This window comes from Rousettus aegyptiacus, unplaced genomic scaffold (genome assembly GCF_014176215.1).
Source record: "Rousettus aegyptiacus isolate mRouAeg1 unplaced genomic scaffold, mRouAeg1.p scaffold_m13_p_6, whole genome shotgun sequence".
NCBI classification, from domain to species: domain Eukaryota; kingdom Metazoa; phylum Chordata; class Mammalia; order Chiroptera; family Pteropodidae; genus Rousettus; species Rousettus aegyptiacus.
The window spans coordinates 85,482,276-85,501,246 of record NW_023416309.1 but is presented as its reverse complement, the minus strand read 5'-3'; the positions used below and the strand labels follow the sequence as shown (position 1 = coordinate 85,501,246).

Genomic DNA, 18,971 nt, shown 5'->3' with positions numbered 1-18,971 from the left:
GTTACCTTTTACACAAAAGAGTAGATGGCTCCTGAATGCCCCTTTGATACCTTCACGGCAACGATTAATGTTCAGCACTTTTCCCCGCCCCGGAGCTCAACGGCTTTCTTTTGGTATCCACGCCTAAAGCTGAAGGTATTTAAAATTTATTTTAATAGATCAACTTCATCCGCATATAAACCTCCACCGTGCACAGCTCTTGTATTTGCTCCTGCCATCCAGTAATGCGTTTTTTCCTATGCTGGCATACCTCAGATATTGCAAGTCCTAATTTTATTGCTAGTGGAGGGTCTTGCTTCCAATTTATAAAAAATGCAGTATCTGTAAAGCGTAGTAAAACCAAGCTCAATAAAAGAAGGTATGTCTGTACTTGCAAGCAGAGGCAAAACTGGTGTTTGGAAAGTAGTCTGTAATTACCAAGAACCCATCTATGCATTTTTACTGGGATTCTTTTCCAAATCAAACTACTGTCAGTAAAATATAAAAGTTGAATATAAACTTTTTCAAGTCCTCAGTTTGCTTACTAGCAAATAATGGATTATAATTAGCTTTATCTTTCACTCTTGCTTCAGAGCTTTCACATGGACACAAGTTTTAATCGGTTATTTATCACTTATTGGACACAAAGCACTGGTCAGGAACTTTACTGTATTTTTTCAAATCTGTCCCTAAGAGTTAGTGTTGGTATTTTACAGATGAGAAAACCAAGGTTAAAAGAAACTGTAATTTGCTTACATTTATACAACTGCAAAGCAGTAGGACCAGGATTCAAAACCAGGTGTTTGACTTCAAAGTCCTTGCTCATGTCAGTAGAACCAGCCATTCAATTATCATGCGTTTTTTCCTAATTGTCTACTAATTTCATTCCTCCCCTTCTTTAGGTGAAACTGATGTTTGTGTAGCAGATTGTTCCCACTGATATAAAGGTGTAAAACTGTTATTAGTCCATTAACAAACCAAGTTGATTACAGGTTTATGTAGCCACTTTTATTTACGGATGGGTAGTTACACGGGAGGAAATACGAAAAAGGAGGAAGTCAAATGTAGGGAGTTTATCAAGTATCATAGATCTGTTTCTGTCTGGGATAGTTTGTTCTCTTTTGCTTACTGATTCTTACATGTGCGGGACTCAGCTCATGACGTCAGCCTTTCACGACATTACCAGTATGGACTAGATGCCCTTCTGTGATGCTTCAGCATCACGGCCTTATGTCTAACACAGCATTTGCCACACTATTTGTTCCTTTATCCCCATCACTACACTGTAAGGGTAGAGACTGTGTTATCAAGCCTTGTATTCCTAACCAAATATTATGTTTAAGGAATATCGGTTGTGAATTTGCATGTTAGGAATAGTGCTAAGTACTTCTAATCTTGAGACATAACTGACATTACCCTCAACTTCATAAATGAAAAAAAAAAAAAGCTGAGAAATTACTTATTCAAAGTCATATAGCTGGGAAATGAGTGGCAGCAATACCCCTTCCTTCAAAATATATCTTGAGTCAGTGATCTGCTTGTAAAAACTAAAAAACCCACATGCTTGTATTTTTTGTACCTTGTAGCAAGAGATCTCTATTTTTATAAATTCTGAAGATGGAACAATTTTTTGTTCTATCTAAAATATTCAAGTTGGGAGTCTACCTACCCTGACTTTAGAGTAAAAATCTGAGAATAAAGGAAATGTTTAATTCAAATGCTGCTGAGAAAACATTATAAGACTGAAGTAGTGTTAATAATAATAACTAATGTTCATGTCAGATGTCATTCTAAGTTCCTTACATTAGGTTTTTTTTTTTTTTATTCCACTGTACAAAAACTATCAACTGAGAAAAATCTAATAGCGAATAGTCTCCATCATGATCCTTTACCTTTGGCAGAGACCTGCTTACTAAATGGATAAAGGGCCATAAAGCCTCAGGAAAGATAAGCTGTAAGAAAAAGAAGCCAGAGGTATATCAAGTATCGGGAACATTCTTCCTTATCAGGATAAAACGTTTATCAGTTTTCACACAAAGTCATCTTGAATGGAAAGAGACAAGAAAGAGCTCCGTTAAATGGAAAATGAAGAAAGGAAAAGGCTAACCATATCTTGTAGTTGCAACATTATGACAGGGAAGGCATGAGCTACCTTGCTGATGAGGTATAAGAACACTTAATAGACTAAAGAATTTAAAAATCTAGCGTACTTAAATAACCAGCCACAGATGAGGCATCTCCTTTTTGTGGCTCATACCACAAAAGGCCAACAAGAAATTAAGAAATAGTTAAATAAATGAGCAGTAGGTTTCTTCTTGGTAGATAGCATGTGCTGCTTCTTATCCATTCAAAAAAAAAATAGGTGGGGTGGGTGGGAAGCAGCATTCAATTTCAAGGCTTACTTTGAAATTTGGTTCCAGATGTCTCTCCATAGCATACATCACACATTCCTTCACACTTGAAAGGAAAAATCCTTAAGAATTCACCATATTTCAGGTGTTGTAATTTTTAGCATAAGCTTTGTTCTTCTATAAGAAGTATCTTTCTGGGTTCAAACCACAGAAATGTCAATGAATATTCTTTTCATTGTGTTATCATTTAAAAGTTACAGTCACCTACAATTGAAATTTGACATAATGCACAGAAAGTTTATAATTTTTTACCAGTCCCATATTCTTGTAGTTGATTTCAAGTGTTTGATACAGGTGATTCTAAGACAAAATATTCCGTGATAATAACATTCATGCTAGGATGATAAAATTACATTTCTGATACAGTCTTTTAACAACTCTATTTTTAACTTTTGTCTTTAGGAGCTACTTTCTTCCGGCTGTTCTGAGCAGTGAGCTTTTTCCTGTGACAAAGAAAGTAAGGAAAGTTAAATTAGAAATTCTAGAAATACATACTTTCTAAGTCTACCAGTTTAATAAACATTTATTGAAATCTACTGTATAAGCAAATATATGAGGCATTAAGTCTGTGCCCTTTAGAAAAACCACAATCATCTAAGGGACACAGAAAGATCACAATAAACTACACTACACTACAAATTCTGATCCTGACCTAACAGTAAGAGTTGATGTTGATTAATGGCTAATACTATTATAGGTGCTTTTTATGTATTACCTTGGATAATCAGCCTAACTTATGAAAAAGATTATATTATTAAATGCATTTTACAGATGAGGAAAATGAAGCAGAGTGGTAGGCAACTTGCTATCACACACTGGTAATAAATATGAGACATGAACCCCAGTGGTCTGATTTTTTAGAGTTCAATAAATGGTGACCGCCATCAACTAAGTGTCAACACAGGAAAACGAAACAAGTTTTTAAAAAATAATCAATGTTTGCATATCATAGTATAATAATGACAAGTTCTCAATGTTATTATTAGTTTAATCCTCAAACAACCTTGAGTGGCAGAGTTGGTATTACTGTCAGATTTATAGCTCAGTTGGGAAGCTGGACCTGAAGATATAAGTTATCAACATAGAGGCATGAGGCTACAGGTGTAGATCAGATCATTAAATGAACACCTAAATTGGAAAGGTAAACCAGAATCAGATAAGCTCTCGTTTATATGCTATGTTAAGAAGTATGGCCTTTAAATGTGAAGAAAATGGAGAGCATTTTACATAGGGGTCTAGAGAGACAAAATATATAACAAGCATCCTCAATCTTAGTGCAGCTTTAAGTTTTAATAACCTCAGAAGTATATATGCTACAAACTGACAAAAATTAACATTTAAAATGTAATCATCTAAAAAACTGATGTTTCTGATTAAAATTCAACATAGCTACCATCTTATGCTCTAGCCGAGTTTCAACCTTTGTAAAAACTTGCATGAGCTGTTGCTCAAGGCCTGAAAGGATTGCATTTGCAATCCTAGCTTTAAGGTTACCCGAAAAACAAGGTTCTAATGCATGTACAACAGTTCTGATGTGGCCCACCAAGAGAAAGAGTCTAACAAGACAGATCAGGTGGCCAGGCAGAGTGCCCTTCTCTACCAATCCCGTGGTCTAAGTGTTATCCACAAACTACTGCCACAAAAAATTAAAATAAAAAATGTATTAAGAAATCACAAACTAAGTACAAATGAAATTCAAAAGATTACTCTTTCAAATGACATTTTTTGTAAGTTTGTAGCATTGATTCATCCCAAGTTATTAAAGCTTAAAACTGAATTAAAACTTTGGGACACTGCACTCTCTATATACTTGAGCTGAATCTTATTTCCCACAGTCAATACACAATGTTAGGTGTTCTACCTCCTTGAAACTTTGTGACTATACCAAGCCATAATGACTTTTCCCTTCTCTAAACTATTTTATTTAAAAATTATTCTCTAACTTTCGTCTTGTATACTAATATCCTTTTTCTAACTCAGGAAATGGGTCTCACTCTATAGTCATTTGTATAACAAACTACCATCAAGTATGTGTTCAGCCTGCTCCTATCAAAAAATGAAGCTTCCAAGCAGTACGAGGCAAAAAAAATTAGTCTTGTATGTATCCTAAAAAATCTCTATTTTAAAATCCTCATAAAACTCAGCTAAACTACTACAAATTTAACCAAGTCATACTTTTTAGAGATGTTACAATGTGTTTCAGCATAAGTCTAACAGAAATCCTGCCCAGAATATGGAGATTCAAGTAAGGCTCCATCAATGTGAGTCCTAACTATTGGCCTCAGTTGTTATGTCCTCATGTAGGCTGTGTAGAGAAGGTGGGCAGTGCAATTCTAATTCATAGTGAATTAAAATCATATTTTCAGAGATGGAAAAAAAAACAGATCATTGATATACAGATATAGAAAAATTCCAAAATGAATCATCCAAATTCCCAAATCACAGCCAACCTAAGATATATACTTTAACTACATTCTATAACAAACCGTAGGCCTATCAATTCTACTTCCAAAAACTTACCCTAAGGAAAAATAATGCCTACTATAACTATGTGATGGAGTCAGTTACTTTTTTCACATGCACTTACCGTTTATCCTTAGCTTTTTCTAAGAAATATTTTGGAGTTGTACTAATGCTTTCCCTTTTCAATGGCTTCTTAATCATCTTTTTCTTTTGTTTGCTGAAAGTTACAAAGTAAAAGAGGAAAGAACTAAATTTAATGTAATTTAATTTAAGAGCTAAAGCTAAAACAAGGTTTGATTCTTGATCATAAAATTTTTTTATCCACATATCGGTTAACAATGACAGCATATCTATTTTAATATACTAGATTTCTAATAGCATTTATAAAGGTAATCCCAAGGGATGATAAACTTAATCAATTTTTTTAAATGAAAAAGGCAGTGATTATGAATGAAATATGTCTTGTATCAACCTCATATCCTGTACCAACAAACATTAGAATTTTGTCCAATTAACTGCTGTTTACTAGTTCTATGAACTAAAATAATATTAAATAATTTTAAATAATATTAAATAATTTTTTAAAAATCTGAATACTTAAAATTTCAAGGAAAGAACAAAGTATTCACAAATATTTAAAAGGAAAATTTGTAGCTTAAAATGTTCTAACAGTATTTATTAGAACTATAAAGTATAAGAGCATAAAACTAAGAATATATATACAAAGAGATAAAGAGAGAATCTCCAGGTAAATTCAAGACTGTACCTTAGTAGTTTTTGGAAACCTTTTATGTATTCTGGCACAGGACATCCGGCCTGCTGTATAACGTTGGCGACGCTGAAAAATGTACCCATAGACATGTATTTGTATCTTATCAAATTGATGTTTATGAACTTAAACCCTCTGCACAATACAAATGGAACTAAAACTACACAAACAAGAAAGTAATCCAATAAAGTGTTTTGATATATTATCAATTATCACAAGATGTAATCATATTGGATTACTGAGAGAACTATCTGGTGGACTGAAATAAATGAATTGATGAGCAGAGTCAAGCTTAAATTTATTAAATGATAATGCTTACTATGGGCTTGGCATTGTTTTAAGCTTTTCATGTATAATAACTCATTCGATCCTCACAACAAACCTTTTTAGCAAATACTTCACCATCCCCATTTCCCAGAAGCAAAACTGAAGTACATAATTACACTAATATGAGAGTCGTCAGTTTCACATGCTTGGAGTTGCTGGGGAGACTTTAGGTGAATCTAAACTTTTGAAAATACATCCCTATACATAGACACGTGAAAGTGCTCAAAGCAAAACTAAGGCTGACAGAGCCAAGGCTCAGAAGGCACAAATCAAAATCTCTGTCAAAACTGATAAACAGAACAAAATACAAGTGCTTTCGGCCATAACTCAATTTTGATTATAGAAATGTGACATGCTATCAATTATCATCAGCCTAAATTTTCTATAGGCAGCCAAAGTGTAGGACACTCAGCTTTTATATTAAAATCTATGATGATGAACTAAATTAAGACCCATGATTCTAAAAGTATATCTATCATACGTTATCCAGGCTTCAAGGGGCTACCATTGAATAATACTGGAGTCTGTCACTAAAACAGCTTTTCCTGGTACTAAACTCCATCTGCCCCTAAGAGCAATGAGAATGATGTACCATAATAAGACATAATTTTGACTGGGCTGAAGAGACTCAGGGGTTAACTTTAAACTCATCCAAAAACTTTAATGTCACATTGTGAGTAACATCAACTATGGCTACTGGGAAAATTCTGTAAGTCTGAAACTTAATGAATATTCCCAAATTCTAATAATGAAAGGGCAAAAACAAGGCTTTTTGATCATTTCTTCCTTTTCACATAGCTAAAATTTGGCCATTTTGTAATTACCTGTTAATTGTATACATGTATAAGAATAATAAATCAATTTTATCAATTTAATACTAAATTATTTTTCTTAATTTACCTTCTTAATAATGGTTTATCATCTTCAGTGAAAAATGTAACAGCTTTTCCTTTATGGCCTGCTCTTCCAGTGCGACCTAAGAGAAATCAGATCATAAAAAACCACTTTGGGGCAAGGAAAGGTATCTTCGAGATTCATATAAAAGTTGCTGGATTTTCATAGCTTAAAAATTGATCATATTTGTAGGGAAGAGTAGAGGTGCTAAGATGGATGAGTCATGAGGCAGGGGACAACTCACCTATCCTATGGATATATTCCACTGAGCTGGTTGGAAAGTCATAGTTGATTACCAAGTTCACACCTTTAAAATCAATTCCTCTGGCTAGCAAGGCTGTACAAATAAGGACCCAGATTTTTCCTGCTCTGAAACTGTGGACTGTGTTATCTCTCTGGTTAATAGAACATATATTAAATGTTTTAGTACAACTTTAGGAATGCAAAATAAGTACTTTATAAGTTTAATACCAATATTTTAAAATTTAGTTTTATCATTTCGAAAGTATACATTTTTTACCTGTTGCTGTGTTCTGTCTGCATGAATAACATCCACATTAATACCTTCATATATGAGCTCACGAAAAAGTTCCTTAGCCCTTTCAATGGACTGAACAAAAACAAGAACAGGTGGAGTGAAACCCTAAAAGACAAAAATAAGCACACATAACCCATAATCAAAAATATGATCGCAGTATTTCATGATTTTAATTCTTAAAAGAACCCAATTCAATTTAGTGTACTTTCACTGCCAAATTCCTTGGACCAGTGTTCTAAATCTGTCTCCTTCATCATCCATTCCCTATAAGTTCTTCCTACTCGAACTGTACTCTCTCTCCATCTTGCTCATTCCAATAATTCTGTCTAACTAACCTCCTTTACCTTTCTTTAGCGATGGACACCTACTCCTTGAAACAATAATCTCTTGGCTTCCATGCCTCAGAACTTTTTTGATTCTGCTTAAAATGTGACAACTATCTTTTTAATTCATAATCTATCCTGTTTGTGGGTATTTCTCCAAAGCTTAGTCCTTGGTTCTCAGTTCTCTCAATATAACCCTTATCTTATGAATTAACTAAAATCTGTTAACTACCAGCTATAGGCAAACAATTTTTACATTTATAGCATCAAACTCTGCCTCTCTTTAAACCAACTTTCTGTATTTTTAGCTTAACCTTTTTATTTTGGTTCATACACACTTTTCACAATCTAATAAAAGCTATGAAAGCTTTCTAACAGGAAACTATACATTCACACAAACTCTAACATATAAGTTCAAAGGGTTCAGAAACCTCTTAAAGCTCATACATGGCTAAAAATTGCTGGTGTACAATCTCATGTGAGTATCTGTGAAAACCTTAAATTTCCTATTGCCAAATAATACCCTTGAAAATATTTTCAAAACTAATACATAGCATTTATTATAAGCCAAGTACTATAATAAGTACTATATTTTGTTAACTCATTAATCCTAAAACAACTCTAAGAGGTAGATATTAACCTCATTTTATAGATGAGGTCACTGAAACAGAGGTTAATCTGCCTAAAGCTGGAATTCCAATCCAGGTAGACTGGCTCCAGAGTCCACGCTCTTCGCCACTTCTGTAGTCATCGGGTACTTGCGAACATCTTTCCCTTTCATCTTCTAACTATTCTTAACACTCAGCCATTTATTATTTCCTCCTTATCTCTAACAGCCTAACTTAATGGCCTGCTAATTGGTTTCAGTACATTGTCTTTTTCTGTTACAACTCATCTTATATACCATTGTTTAAGTAATTTTTCTCAAAAATCATGTGGCTGTATTTTAAAAAACATTTTAGAGAGCCACATTTTAAAATAATGTTCAGTAGTTTCTCTCAACTTGACCCCAACTCTCTTGTCCAACCTGATCTTTAATTCTCACCGTAAATTCTATGCCTTAGGTAACTTCTTCATTAGTCTCCAAATACAGTGTTCACCTTAACCTCTTTAGACTTTACTCCAGTTGCTCCTCCAGCCATCAATACTCTCCCCACTTCACCTTTTAATCCCATCGATCCTTCAAGGCCCAGATTAGCAGTATTTCCTCTAAGAGACTTTTCTCCCACCAATTCAACTCATCCTGATGGCACCCTTATAATTACATGAATGTTTAAGAAAAATACTCTATTGCCTTTCATGGACCTTTATCACAAACTACGCAGTATATTTATTTTACGCAAATATATTTTAGCCCCTAAAAAAGACTAAATTCCAGGAGGCAGTGCTTACGATTTACATTTCTTTTATTACCACCCGTCCCTGACCCTTTAGTACTTAACCTTTTAACTATGGCTTCTACTCAATATTTACTAAAGGGCCACAAAAAGAAAACCCTAGTCAGTGTCCTACTCATTTTACATTGCCCCAGTTCTGTAAGAAACCAGTAAAGGGGTGGGAGTAGATAGAGGGGGCAGATGCATACCCGGATGTGGAAAAAGGAGGCTTTAGGTCATCAGGTAAGGCTTTCCCTAGACTAACCTGAGCTGAGAACAGAAATTTACTATATTCTAACAGGTGAGCCTGTCCCCCTTGGGACGAGAGTTGGTTCAATGTGCGTCTTAACAATTTACCACTGGATTACTAAATATGATACAGGAATTACGCTCAGCCTCTTGTCAGTAATATCAGACTTAGTGAACTTTCTCAAAATTCAAGAATGTATTTCAAATGTACCTTTTTAATAAGTTCTCTCATGGCTAGAAGTTTTCCAGTCTCGGACCCAACAAAGAGAAGCTCTTGTTCTACAGTCTCTACTGCAGAATTCCTGAGAAGAAAACACTACAGTTTGTAACAGCCAATTCTCAACATCCCCAAAAACCTAAATAAATGAAATAATTTACATGCAACAGAATGAACTTTTTCACTGTCAATATGTAAGTACTTATATTTTAACTTGAAGATGGTTATTTTTAAAATGTTTTATTCCACTTACAAAAATGTTATCTCAAGGATATTTGAAAAATACAAACACTTACAATTCTATCATTTTAGAATAAACTTTGATATTTTGCTGTGTTCTAGTCATAAATTTTCATACATCTAATTATTTACTTACAAAATATTTCTCAAGGTAAAATTATTGGATAAAATAATGAGAACATTTGTAAGGTTATTCATATGACTAAGTTCTTTTTATTAATGATTAGCAAGGGTTTATCTAGAGACAGACAATTGGTGGTAAGATATCTTAAGGCTTTATTAACACTCTATAAGCTGCTGTGATACATTATACAATGTCACATTTTTTCCATTCTGTGTCCGTCTCTCCATTATTCTTAGGCCAAAAAACCTATCTCCTTGAATCTAAAATAAAAATGACTTGTATTTAAGAAAACAGTCAATGAGATAATGAGGAAGAACAATTACCTTGCTCCAATGGATACAGTAATGACATTGTCCAGGTTGAGTTTGCACCACTGCTCAACATCATATGCAAAAGTTGCACTGAACATAGCTCTTCTGATCTTGTGAGATGTGCAGGCCAGGAAAATGGAAGCCAGCTGGTCTCTGAACCCAGTTTTGCCATCTTCAAACAGTTTATCTGATTCATCTACTACCAGCCATTCAACACTAAGAAATAACAAAATAACTTGTAGGTATTGAACAGGAAGATCCAAGACGCTTTACTGAACTATGGGAACACATAAAGAAGTCAAACAAAAAGGTATAGGAAAAATAAGCAGGAAAAAGGTAAAAAGAACATAAACATAAATTAGTGTACCTATTACATTAGCCCCAAAGACATGATGTTTCATTAGCAACAGAGCTTCCCATAAACTTTATAAAACCATAATTATTGCTGAAAGACATAAAAGAAGTCTAAAGAAATTCTGTACTAACTGCTCAGCAAAATCTGTAACTTCTAAACCAGATAGTTATTTTTCTGTGAGTTTAATGAAAACCATTCTCAATACCAACACTTAACTGAAAGCTGGCAGATAGCAAGCTCTAAAGGGTAGTAATATAAGCACTTGACAACAAAACATAATCATCTAAATGAAAAACACTCATGGAAGACATTAAAATATTATCTGTACCTTGTTAAGTCTATTCCTGGAGGATCTTGCTTTAATAAATAGATTAGTCGATTTGGAGTGGTCACAAGAATATCTATAGGGAAAACGAATGGTATAAATTGCAAACACAAGATTCATCCTTCTTGAACTAGAGAATTAAGCCTCCTAAATTTGTTAATAACCTGAAGTAGAGAGAGGAGGGAATGGTTACACTCACTACACACAAACTACATAAGAGTTCTTGTCAGTAAGCTAATAACATGTATTTTTCTTTTATCACGTAACGCAAACTAGTATATCCCTATTCTATTATTATATTTAATCTGTTTAGCTTCTAAGAGGCAAGAACACTATAATTCAACAGTTTAATTTTCAAACTTCTTTCAGAAAAATCCTTTTTTTAAATGAAATTTTATTCAGAAGCTCAAGATAAGACAGGTAAAAGCAGATTCTCTGGCTGATGTAAGGGTAGGGATATAAGCTATTCTTGTTTGCAGAGTATTTCCACAGCAGGTTAAAAATCAATAGTGTAAAGTAAAGGAGGGCTTCTCGACCTCAGCACTATTCACATTTTTAGTCCAGACAATTCTTCGTTGTAGGGGGCTGTCTTGTACATTGTAGGATGTTTAACAGCATCCTGCTATAGATTAGTATCACCCCTCCCCATTTTTGACAACTTAAAATGTCTCCAGATACTGCTAAATGTCCCTGGGGTCGAGGGTGAGGTAGAGTGGGGAGGCAAAACTGCTTTTGGTTGAGAACCACTGGTATATATTTATAATAACTACTGGGTGAGAGTGGGGTTATCTCTTTTAGCTTAAGAATCAAATCTATGCAATGACTACACTAAGAATTCTTAGATGGCAATTAGCATATTTGTAATTTCCAAATCCCCTTCATGTTCTAACATTCCAAGCATGCATCCCTTACCAAACTTCTTAGATGATTTTGGTCCAAATTTCTTGGCTGCAACTGCTGCTTTGTGGATCATGTGTATCCTGAATCCTGTTCCCTCAGATATTTTTACTAACTCTCGGTGAATCTAAAACAGAAAATGATAAAAACCTAGTTACTAAAATACTTAGATTACATAGTCTTTTACATTATTAATAAAATAAATCTTTTACTAACTCTCGGTGAATCTAAAACAGAAAATGATAAAAACCTAGTTACTAAAATACTTAAGATTGCATAGTCTTTTACATTATTAATAAAATAAATCCTTTACCAATTCATGAATATTTGAAATTAAATCTGTAATAAACTATAGATTAACTTGCATTTCAGCATTTTGCAACATCAATGCCTACTAAGATTCGGTAGTTTCTTCAGGTCTAGTAAACTACTTTTAAGAGATAAAATCCAAACTCTTCCAATCTGTTACATATTGTTTTTAAAATAAAGTACTACTGTTAAACTATTTCATACTTGGCATGTACTTTATATTAAGTACATTGGGAGAGAGGGTGGAGCAGATCATTGTATAGTTTTACTTTCTCAAAAATTGAGATGAAGTTTCATTTTCCTAGGTGAGAAAATAAATTTTAGAAAAACTATATATTATCATAGCCTTTTGACTTCAATGATCTCATACACCAAAGTATAAATGTTAAAATGTTTTAGAAAATTATAAAAGATTTGCCTATATGCAATAACATATACTGAAGTGTGCTCTGTATAGAATACTTGACCATGACAAAAGACACAGGCCTTACTCTTTTGAGACCTTTTTATTACCCTTAAATAAGAAGATGACTGAAACAAACACCAAACATATCCTCTTCAGGAACCACAAGTTATACCTGGTTGGCAAGTTCTCGTGTTGGTGATATAATCAGGGCTCTGAAGCCTTCATTTGTGGGTTGTTTCAAGTGTATTAAAATGGGAATGCTAAAAGCCAAAGTCTTTCCAGATCCAGTAGGAGCAGAAGCCAGAAGTTCTCGACCCTATAAACAGAGTACGTTAAGTACAAGAAAAAGTACATAAATTTTTCAAAGCCTAGTCAAAAATGCTACCAGCCATAAAAATACCAAATAAAATTACATCTAACAAATCCAATCATCATGTTCCCATCACTCTTCTAATTTCTCCCATATCCGCTTTCCACCCCTGCCACCACCACCCCAATGGAGTTTCTGAGCACTGTCACTGAAGTCCATCTGAACTGGCTAAAGAATGTGGATAAGTAAGATTTGGATAATTCACAGCCTCAATCATTTCCATTATTTCAATTTTCTTTCCCACTAAACTTCTTATCAAAGCAAAATTACAAAACCAACTTTTTGTCCTGCTCAATCCCTAGGAAGATTTTAGTAACAGAATGGCTGAAAGTAAGAAATAAAAACTGGCAATAATCTGAGTGACAATCTCTGGGAGACAATCTTCAGAAAGTCAATGTGATTTGTTTAAGCTTTAAGCTAAAGTCATGAGAGAAATAATCTTAAGTGAAAATTAAAAGCAAATTTACTATGAGTTAACATCGTCATTCAAATGTATTCTCATTTCAGTTTCCAAAGAAAATGCAAAGGACTAGTATGAATGAAACGGTACTTCGTAGCCTATGGCTACCAGAAATGAAGGTCACCTTGGTTATGTGGGGGGAAAAAAGTTCTCATCGCTACAAAATGAAACCTCAGAAACACTTAATTTCCAAACATCTAGGTTAACCCATGCATCAATAGGTGGATATCCAAATTGTAGTACATTCTTACAACAGAATAACACTTGGTAACAAACTACTGCTATAGGTAATATGGATAAATCTCAAAAATAGTAGGCAGAGTGAAAGAAACCAGAAATAAAAGAATAATGATTACACTCATATACAACATTTTGGAAGAGGTAAATCTAACATATGGCAACAGAAATCAGAATAGTGGTTACCTCTGGGTAGGGATGGGGTGAGGACAGAATGGAAAGGACACAAGAAAATTTTCTGGAGTGATAGAGATGTCACACATCTTCATTGGGAAGATGGTTACATAGGGTATATATTGTTGAAACTCACTGAACTGTATACTTAAAATCTAAGTATTTTATTATATATAATGTACATTTCAACAATAAAAAGTATTGAGAAAAAAACAGTCAGGTTAGTATAAGAATTCTGTATTTCTGAAATAGTTCCTGGAGATTAAAAACAAAATCATGAATAAACAAACAGAATACAGTGCCTATCCCCAGATTTGCACTAATTATATTGATCTTTTCTATTTACACTCTGGTAAAATAGGAAGAATGATTACTACAAATATACAATAGTCTAAAGTATAAGATTGATGCTGCAAGAAAAAGAACACTAAATATCACGGAGACTTGAATGGTAGGGGAGTGCTGGTAAAGAAAAAAGACCACACCTAGCTGTAGTGATCAACACAAGTTTTATGAAGGCACAGGCGTTTGGGATGGACCTTAAAAGTAAGGGAAGGATTTCAGTAGGGGGAAGGCAAGGTAGAAAGGAAGATTTCAAAGACAGGAAAGAGAATGAGCAAATACAAAAAGGATTGTTAGAGGCATTCTAGATCTTCATACTCACATGCAGCATCACCGGAATGGCTTGCATTTGGATTGGTGTAGGTACCTGGAAGCCTGCATCTAGAATATTCTGAAGTAGTCGAGAATTGATTTTATATTCCTGTTCAAGTTGCTGAAATGTAGTAATTGGGTCAGGAAGATCAGTTCCTTGGACGTGAATTTTATGTTTATTCCGCAAGAAGTTTATCTGAAAAGTGAAATAAAGTGACACCATGGATATGGTCAAATGCACTGTCAGATATTGTAAAGCAACAGTAGTTTCTAGGATAAGCTTTAGTAGCCTATGGAATTTTTCTGTTAAATTCCAAGCCCCCAAAGATAGAAATATTAGGTACATTTCATGCCTTTTCATAGACAGAAGACATTCATAACAATGAAACCTATCTCTCCACACTTTCCTCAAATAATGTGTCAATGCCAAGAATGTTTTATTCATATTAATCCACTATGTCCTAGCAATAACTTATAATCTCATATAAACTTCTAGAAGGTAGACATTGAAGCCTTCTATTTTCTTTGTATGGCACTTAGCATACAAGTGTCACTGCTTTTTGATGATTTACCATAAACTCTACTTATTAAAACTGAGTGCCAAAAGCAGAGTCAAGTGGTGTTGATTTGGTTTGTTTTTCCATTCTCTGATCCAGAAACAGTCAAATTCTGGATTCTGGGTTACTGAAGTGAGCTGAACAATAAATTCTTTCCATCATCAACACAGCAGATGTGCAGCAGACATGACAATGGTTTATTTGTTTGTTCTGTTTCCAACTCTCTCTAGTTCTGAGTTATAAACTAGGCTTAAGAATTCTAACTCTCACATCCCTGTCAAAGGAAATCCTTCTAAACCAGTGAGTTTAACACAAAGGAGCAAGAAGGTCAATTTTATGTTTATAAAAAGAGGATAAGAAATTTTAAAAACTTAATTCTAACCACACTGTCAATCTTGAAACTTTAACAGGTCAAGAATTACATAGTATATACTATAAGAATAATTGCTCTCTCTCTCTCTCTCTCTATATATATATATATATATAAATAAGCAAGAATAATTTATATATTTTCATTTAAGTTTCAAAATTTTAAACTTAAAAATTTTCAGCCACAGCACATTTTACTTTTTCATTAGAAATTCAAACTAATATAATCAATCTTTCAGCTTAACAAAACCACATTCGCTTTTATCAACAAAATAACCCAAGTCATTAGGCCAGAAAAGCACTTGGGGCTGACATTTTTCTAACCTTTTCTTTTCTGAGATGCTCCAACTTTCCTGAGGTTAGTTTATTTTCTCTTTTAACTTTTTTATCTTCAATCTTTGCTTCCACAGATGATATCCACTGTATAGTAGAACTTTCTTCCGAAGTAATTTCTAAAACATATTATAAAAAATTAAAAGATTTTAAGTGCAACATTGTTGAGTGTAGCCCACAAGCCATAGCTCCACATTAAACAAAAGAAAATGTACGAGCTGTGGCAACTAGATAAAACAGGACGTATAAAAATTGGAAAAGGAGAGGTAAGTTCTAAGTTGGTAAAATCAGCACTCTGAAGCTCATCCTTTTCCTTTTATTAGTTATTTCAGCTATGTAATATGTAAACTGTACACTTGAAAACATAAAGACAGTAACTGAAATACTACTTAAACAAAAAAAGATTTCAATGAGGCAGCCAGCTTTTCCACATCCAAACAACAATCAACTAGAAAATAAATAGGACGAAAGGTAGAACAAAGATAAATATCCCTATGGTAGAGTACAGGGGGTAAAAAAAAAAAACCTGTGAAAAATAGGCAAAGAGTAAGAACAAATGCACAAAAGTTGAAATATAAATACCCAGTGAAGTACATGAAAAGATACTCAAGAAAAAAATAAAGTTTCATTCATTAAATTGGCAAAAAACTTAAGACCAACAGTACAGAGCATAAACATGATGTGGGAAGTCATTTTGCAGTATCTGTTCAAACAAAGAAGTGGGTACACCTTTTGCCCAGTGACTTCACTTTTGGAATGCTATTTACAGAACTAGCCCTACACAAAAGGATATATGTACCACAATCTTTATTGTAGTAATATTTGTTATGGCAAATACCTGGAAGCAACCTGAATGACATCAACTGACAAGTGACTGTATATTGTCTAATTTGTAATCATAAGCTTGAATTACTTTTGTAACTGAAAAGAATTAATGAGAAAAAAAAATTATGCACTAACCTGTAGTCATCATCTTCCTCCTTTTCTTGTTATGCTCTCTCTTTTCAGTTAAGCTCTCTTCTTTCTTCTCTACATCTTGAATCTCCTGATGAGTTTTTGATCCTCCGCACTCACCTGGGACAGACTTCTTGTTTCCAAAAAAGTCTAGTTCCTGAAGCACCTCTGAAGAATCAAAGTCATATTTCCTTTTTCCTACCTAAAACCCAAAAAATTTGAAATGAAATCTATGGACTGGCATGGCTTTCACCTAAGCAGCACTGGCATAAGAACGTGTGACCAATGACTCCCCATCATTTTTACCCTTTCACCAGATATTTGTTGAGCTGACAAGTGTTTGGGCATATGGAATCGAATCCCAGACAGTATCTTTTTGGACTTTATAACAGTAATAATGATGAACATAATAGCACCTAACACGTATATGCTTATCAGTCTAACCTTTATATGCTGTCAGGCAGACTTCTAAACAGGTTTACATATATTATTTCATTCTTCAACAACTCTATGAGGTAAATAGCAATATTACAAACGAGAAAATCGAGGCTTTAGGTTAATTAACTTGATCAAGGTCTGAAAACTGTTAACTGGCAGATCCAGGATCTGAATCCAAATAAACTAGCTCCAGATTTCAAACTCTTAACTATATTATACCACTAATGAAACACCCCTGTCGCGCGCGCGCGCGTGCACACACACACACACACTCCCCTAGTCACAGTGTCAAGGTTTTCCATAATTGGATCCAAGCTAACTTCTCTCGATTTATCACTCACTACTTACGTATATTAAGATCCCACCCCGCAATTTCTAAATCGTTCCTCATTGTTACTTAACATGCCGTAGGGTTGCGGGAATCAAAAGAACCATGCCCACTAAAGTTATATGCCAAGCCAAACCTGGGAACCCGGGTAACAACTGTTAAAGAATCTGTTCTATCCATTTCAAGTCGTTTCTGCTTCCGAAATTCCTTTCCACCAGTTTCAGAGAAAAAGGTGTTTTTGAAAGGATTACAATTACCCTTTGAATAAACTACGAGGCACGGGGGAGGGGAGAGGGGACGTCTCCGTGCCAGACCCAACTTAGTTTACAAAAACATGTGGAAAGCATTAATGCAAAAGACCGGGTAGGTCTGAGAGTAGTAAACTGAACGCCAAAAGAGGGAAAACGCCCCCAGTTCCAGGCCACGGTGTCTCCAAGGGTTGGGTACCCCAGCAGTCAGTTCGTTCTCCGGCTCCTGCTCCTTCTTAGTTATTCCGGACTCTGTCCTTCTACGCACAGTACCTGGAATCGGGCTGCGTCCGCAGAGAAGCGTCTCAGGTCGAATTTGGCTCCCGCACCCAGACGGCAAAAGAGATCGTGTGCATCCATTTTTACCCAGAAAGCTCCGCGGTCCCAAAGCGCCTGCGCGGAGAACTTCTCCCAGAAGGTCTCGGGTTAGGCGGTGGGCGGAAGTGGCTCTAGGGGGCGGAGCCTGGCGGTTCTACGGTACTTGTCCTTTTATTGTCCTGTTGTCATGTACGTTACTATGTGTTAAGTTGTCCGTCATTATTTATTTGTCCTTTCAAAAAATGTTTATCAATATTGTCTTATGCCTGTCACTGTTCTAGACTTATAGGGAAACAACTTTTTACTGGGAACAGAAGATTTTGTTAACAAAACAAGATAATTTCTGAAAGTGAAAAGCACTGTGAAACAAAACAGTGTAATAGGTAGAGAAAGGGGGAACTACTTTTAGGTAGATTACTCAGGTTCATTTTGATGACGTAATATTTGAGCCTTTCCCAGATAGAATAACTTTCCAGATAAAAGAAACACATGTCTCAGGAAGGGAAAAGTTTTAGAACATTGAGGAAATCGCCATGGTGACTGGAGCCAAGTTGCATTGAGGAAATGTAGTACAGAGAAGGTTGGAGGAACAAATAGAAACTAGATCTCATAGAGTCTTATAACAAGGTCATAGTAAGGAATTTGGATTTTTAATCTAGACATGCTGGGAAGCTTTCAAATATTTACTGAGAGCCACTCTAAAACTGCAAGAGATTTAGCTTATCAGATTTTATCTTTGTAAAATGAAGATCATGATATCTACCTATTTCAGGATTGTTCTGAGGATTAAGCTAGGCTGATAGGCATTGGTGTATAATGGAAAGAGCATGGGTTTTGAGTGTCAGAAAGACGAATATGTAAATCCAGTTGTATCATTTAATAATTTAGTAATCTTGGTATTTCACTGGTCTGTGCCTCAGTTTCCTCACTGGTAAAATAAGAATTATAGGATTATAATATCTACCTTTAAGGCTAGGAGTAATATTGTACTCCACACAGAACTCAAAATGGTTGAAAT

The 18,971-nt window shown here is 34.6% G+C and overlaps 1 protein-coding gene across 1 annotated transcript; it reads right to left on the bottom strand.

Moving 5' to 3' along the window:
- Positions 1-965: 965 nt before the first annotated feature.
- Positions 966-18,033, bottom strand: DDX52 (DExD-box helicase 52). The gene is made up of 15 exons (XM_016131416.2): positions 17,909-18,033; positions 16,628-16,823; positions 15,659-15,786; positions 14,419-14,604; positions 12,686-12,829; positions 11,814-11,925; positions 10,905-10,977; positions 10,234-10,437; positions 9,541-9,631; positions 7,364-7,486; positions 7,088-7,238; positions 6,850-6,925; positions 5,620-5,691; positions 4,978-5,070; positions 966-2,833 (listed from the first exon to the last, which is right to left on the bottom strand). The coding sequence occupies exons 1-15, from the start codon at positions 17,993-17,995 to the stop codon at positions 2,776-2,778; spliced, it is 1,794 nt and encodes a 597-aa protein (XP_015986902.2). The 5' UTR covers positions 17,996-18,033; the 3' UTR covers positions 966-2,775.
- Positions 18,034-18,971: the final 938 nt, after the last annotated feature.

What these genes read in the sequence shown, in the direction of transcription:
- DDX52 (XM_016131416.2), bottom strand. Translation starts at nt 17,995, where the DNA reads ATGGATGCACACGATCTCTTTTGCCGTCTGGGTGCGGGAGCCAAATTC. An exon ending in CCAGGAATAGACTTAACAAG is followed by an intron (nt 10,438 to 10,904) that starts GTACAGATAATA and finishes GTTATTTCTTAG; the next exon opens with TGTTGAATGGCTGGTAGTAG. An exon ending in TGAGAGAACTTATTAAAAAG is followed by an intron (nt 7,487 to 9,540) that starts GTACATTTGAAA and finishes TTTGTCTTTTAG; the next exon opens with GGTTTCACTCCACCTGTTCT.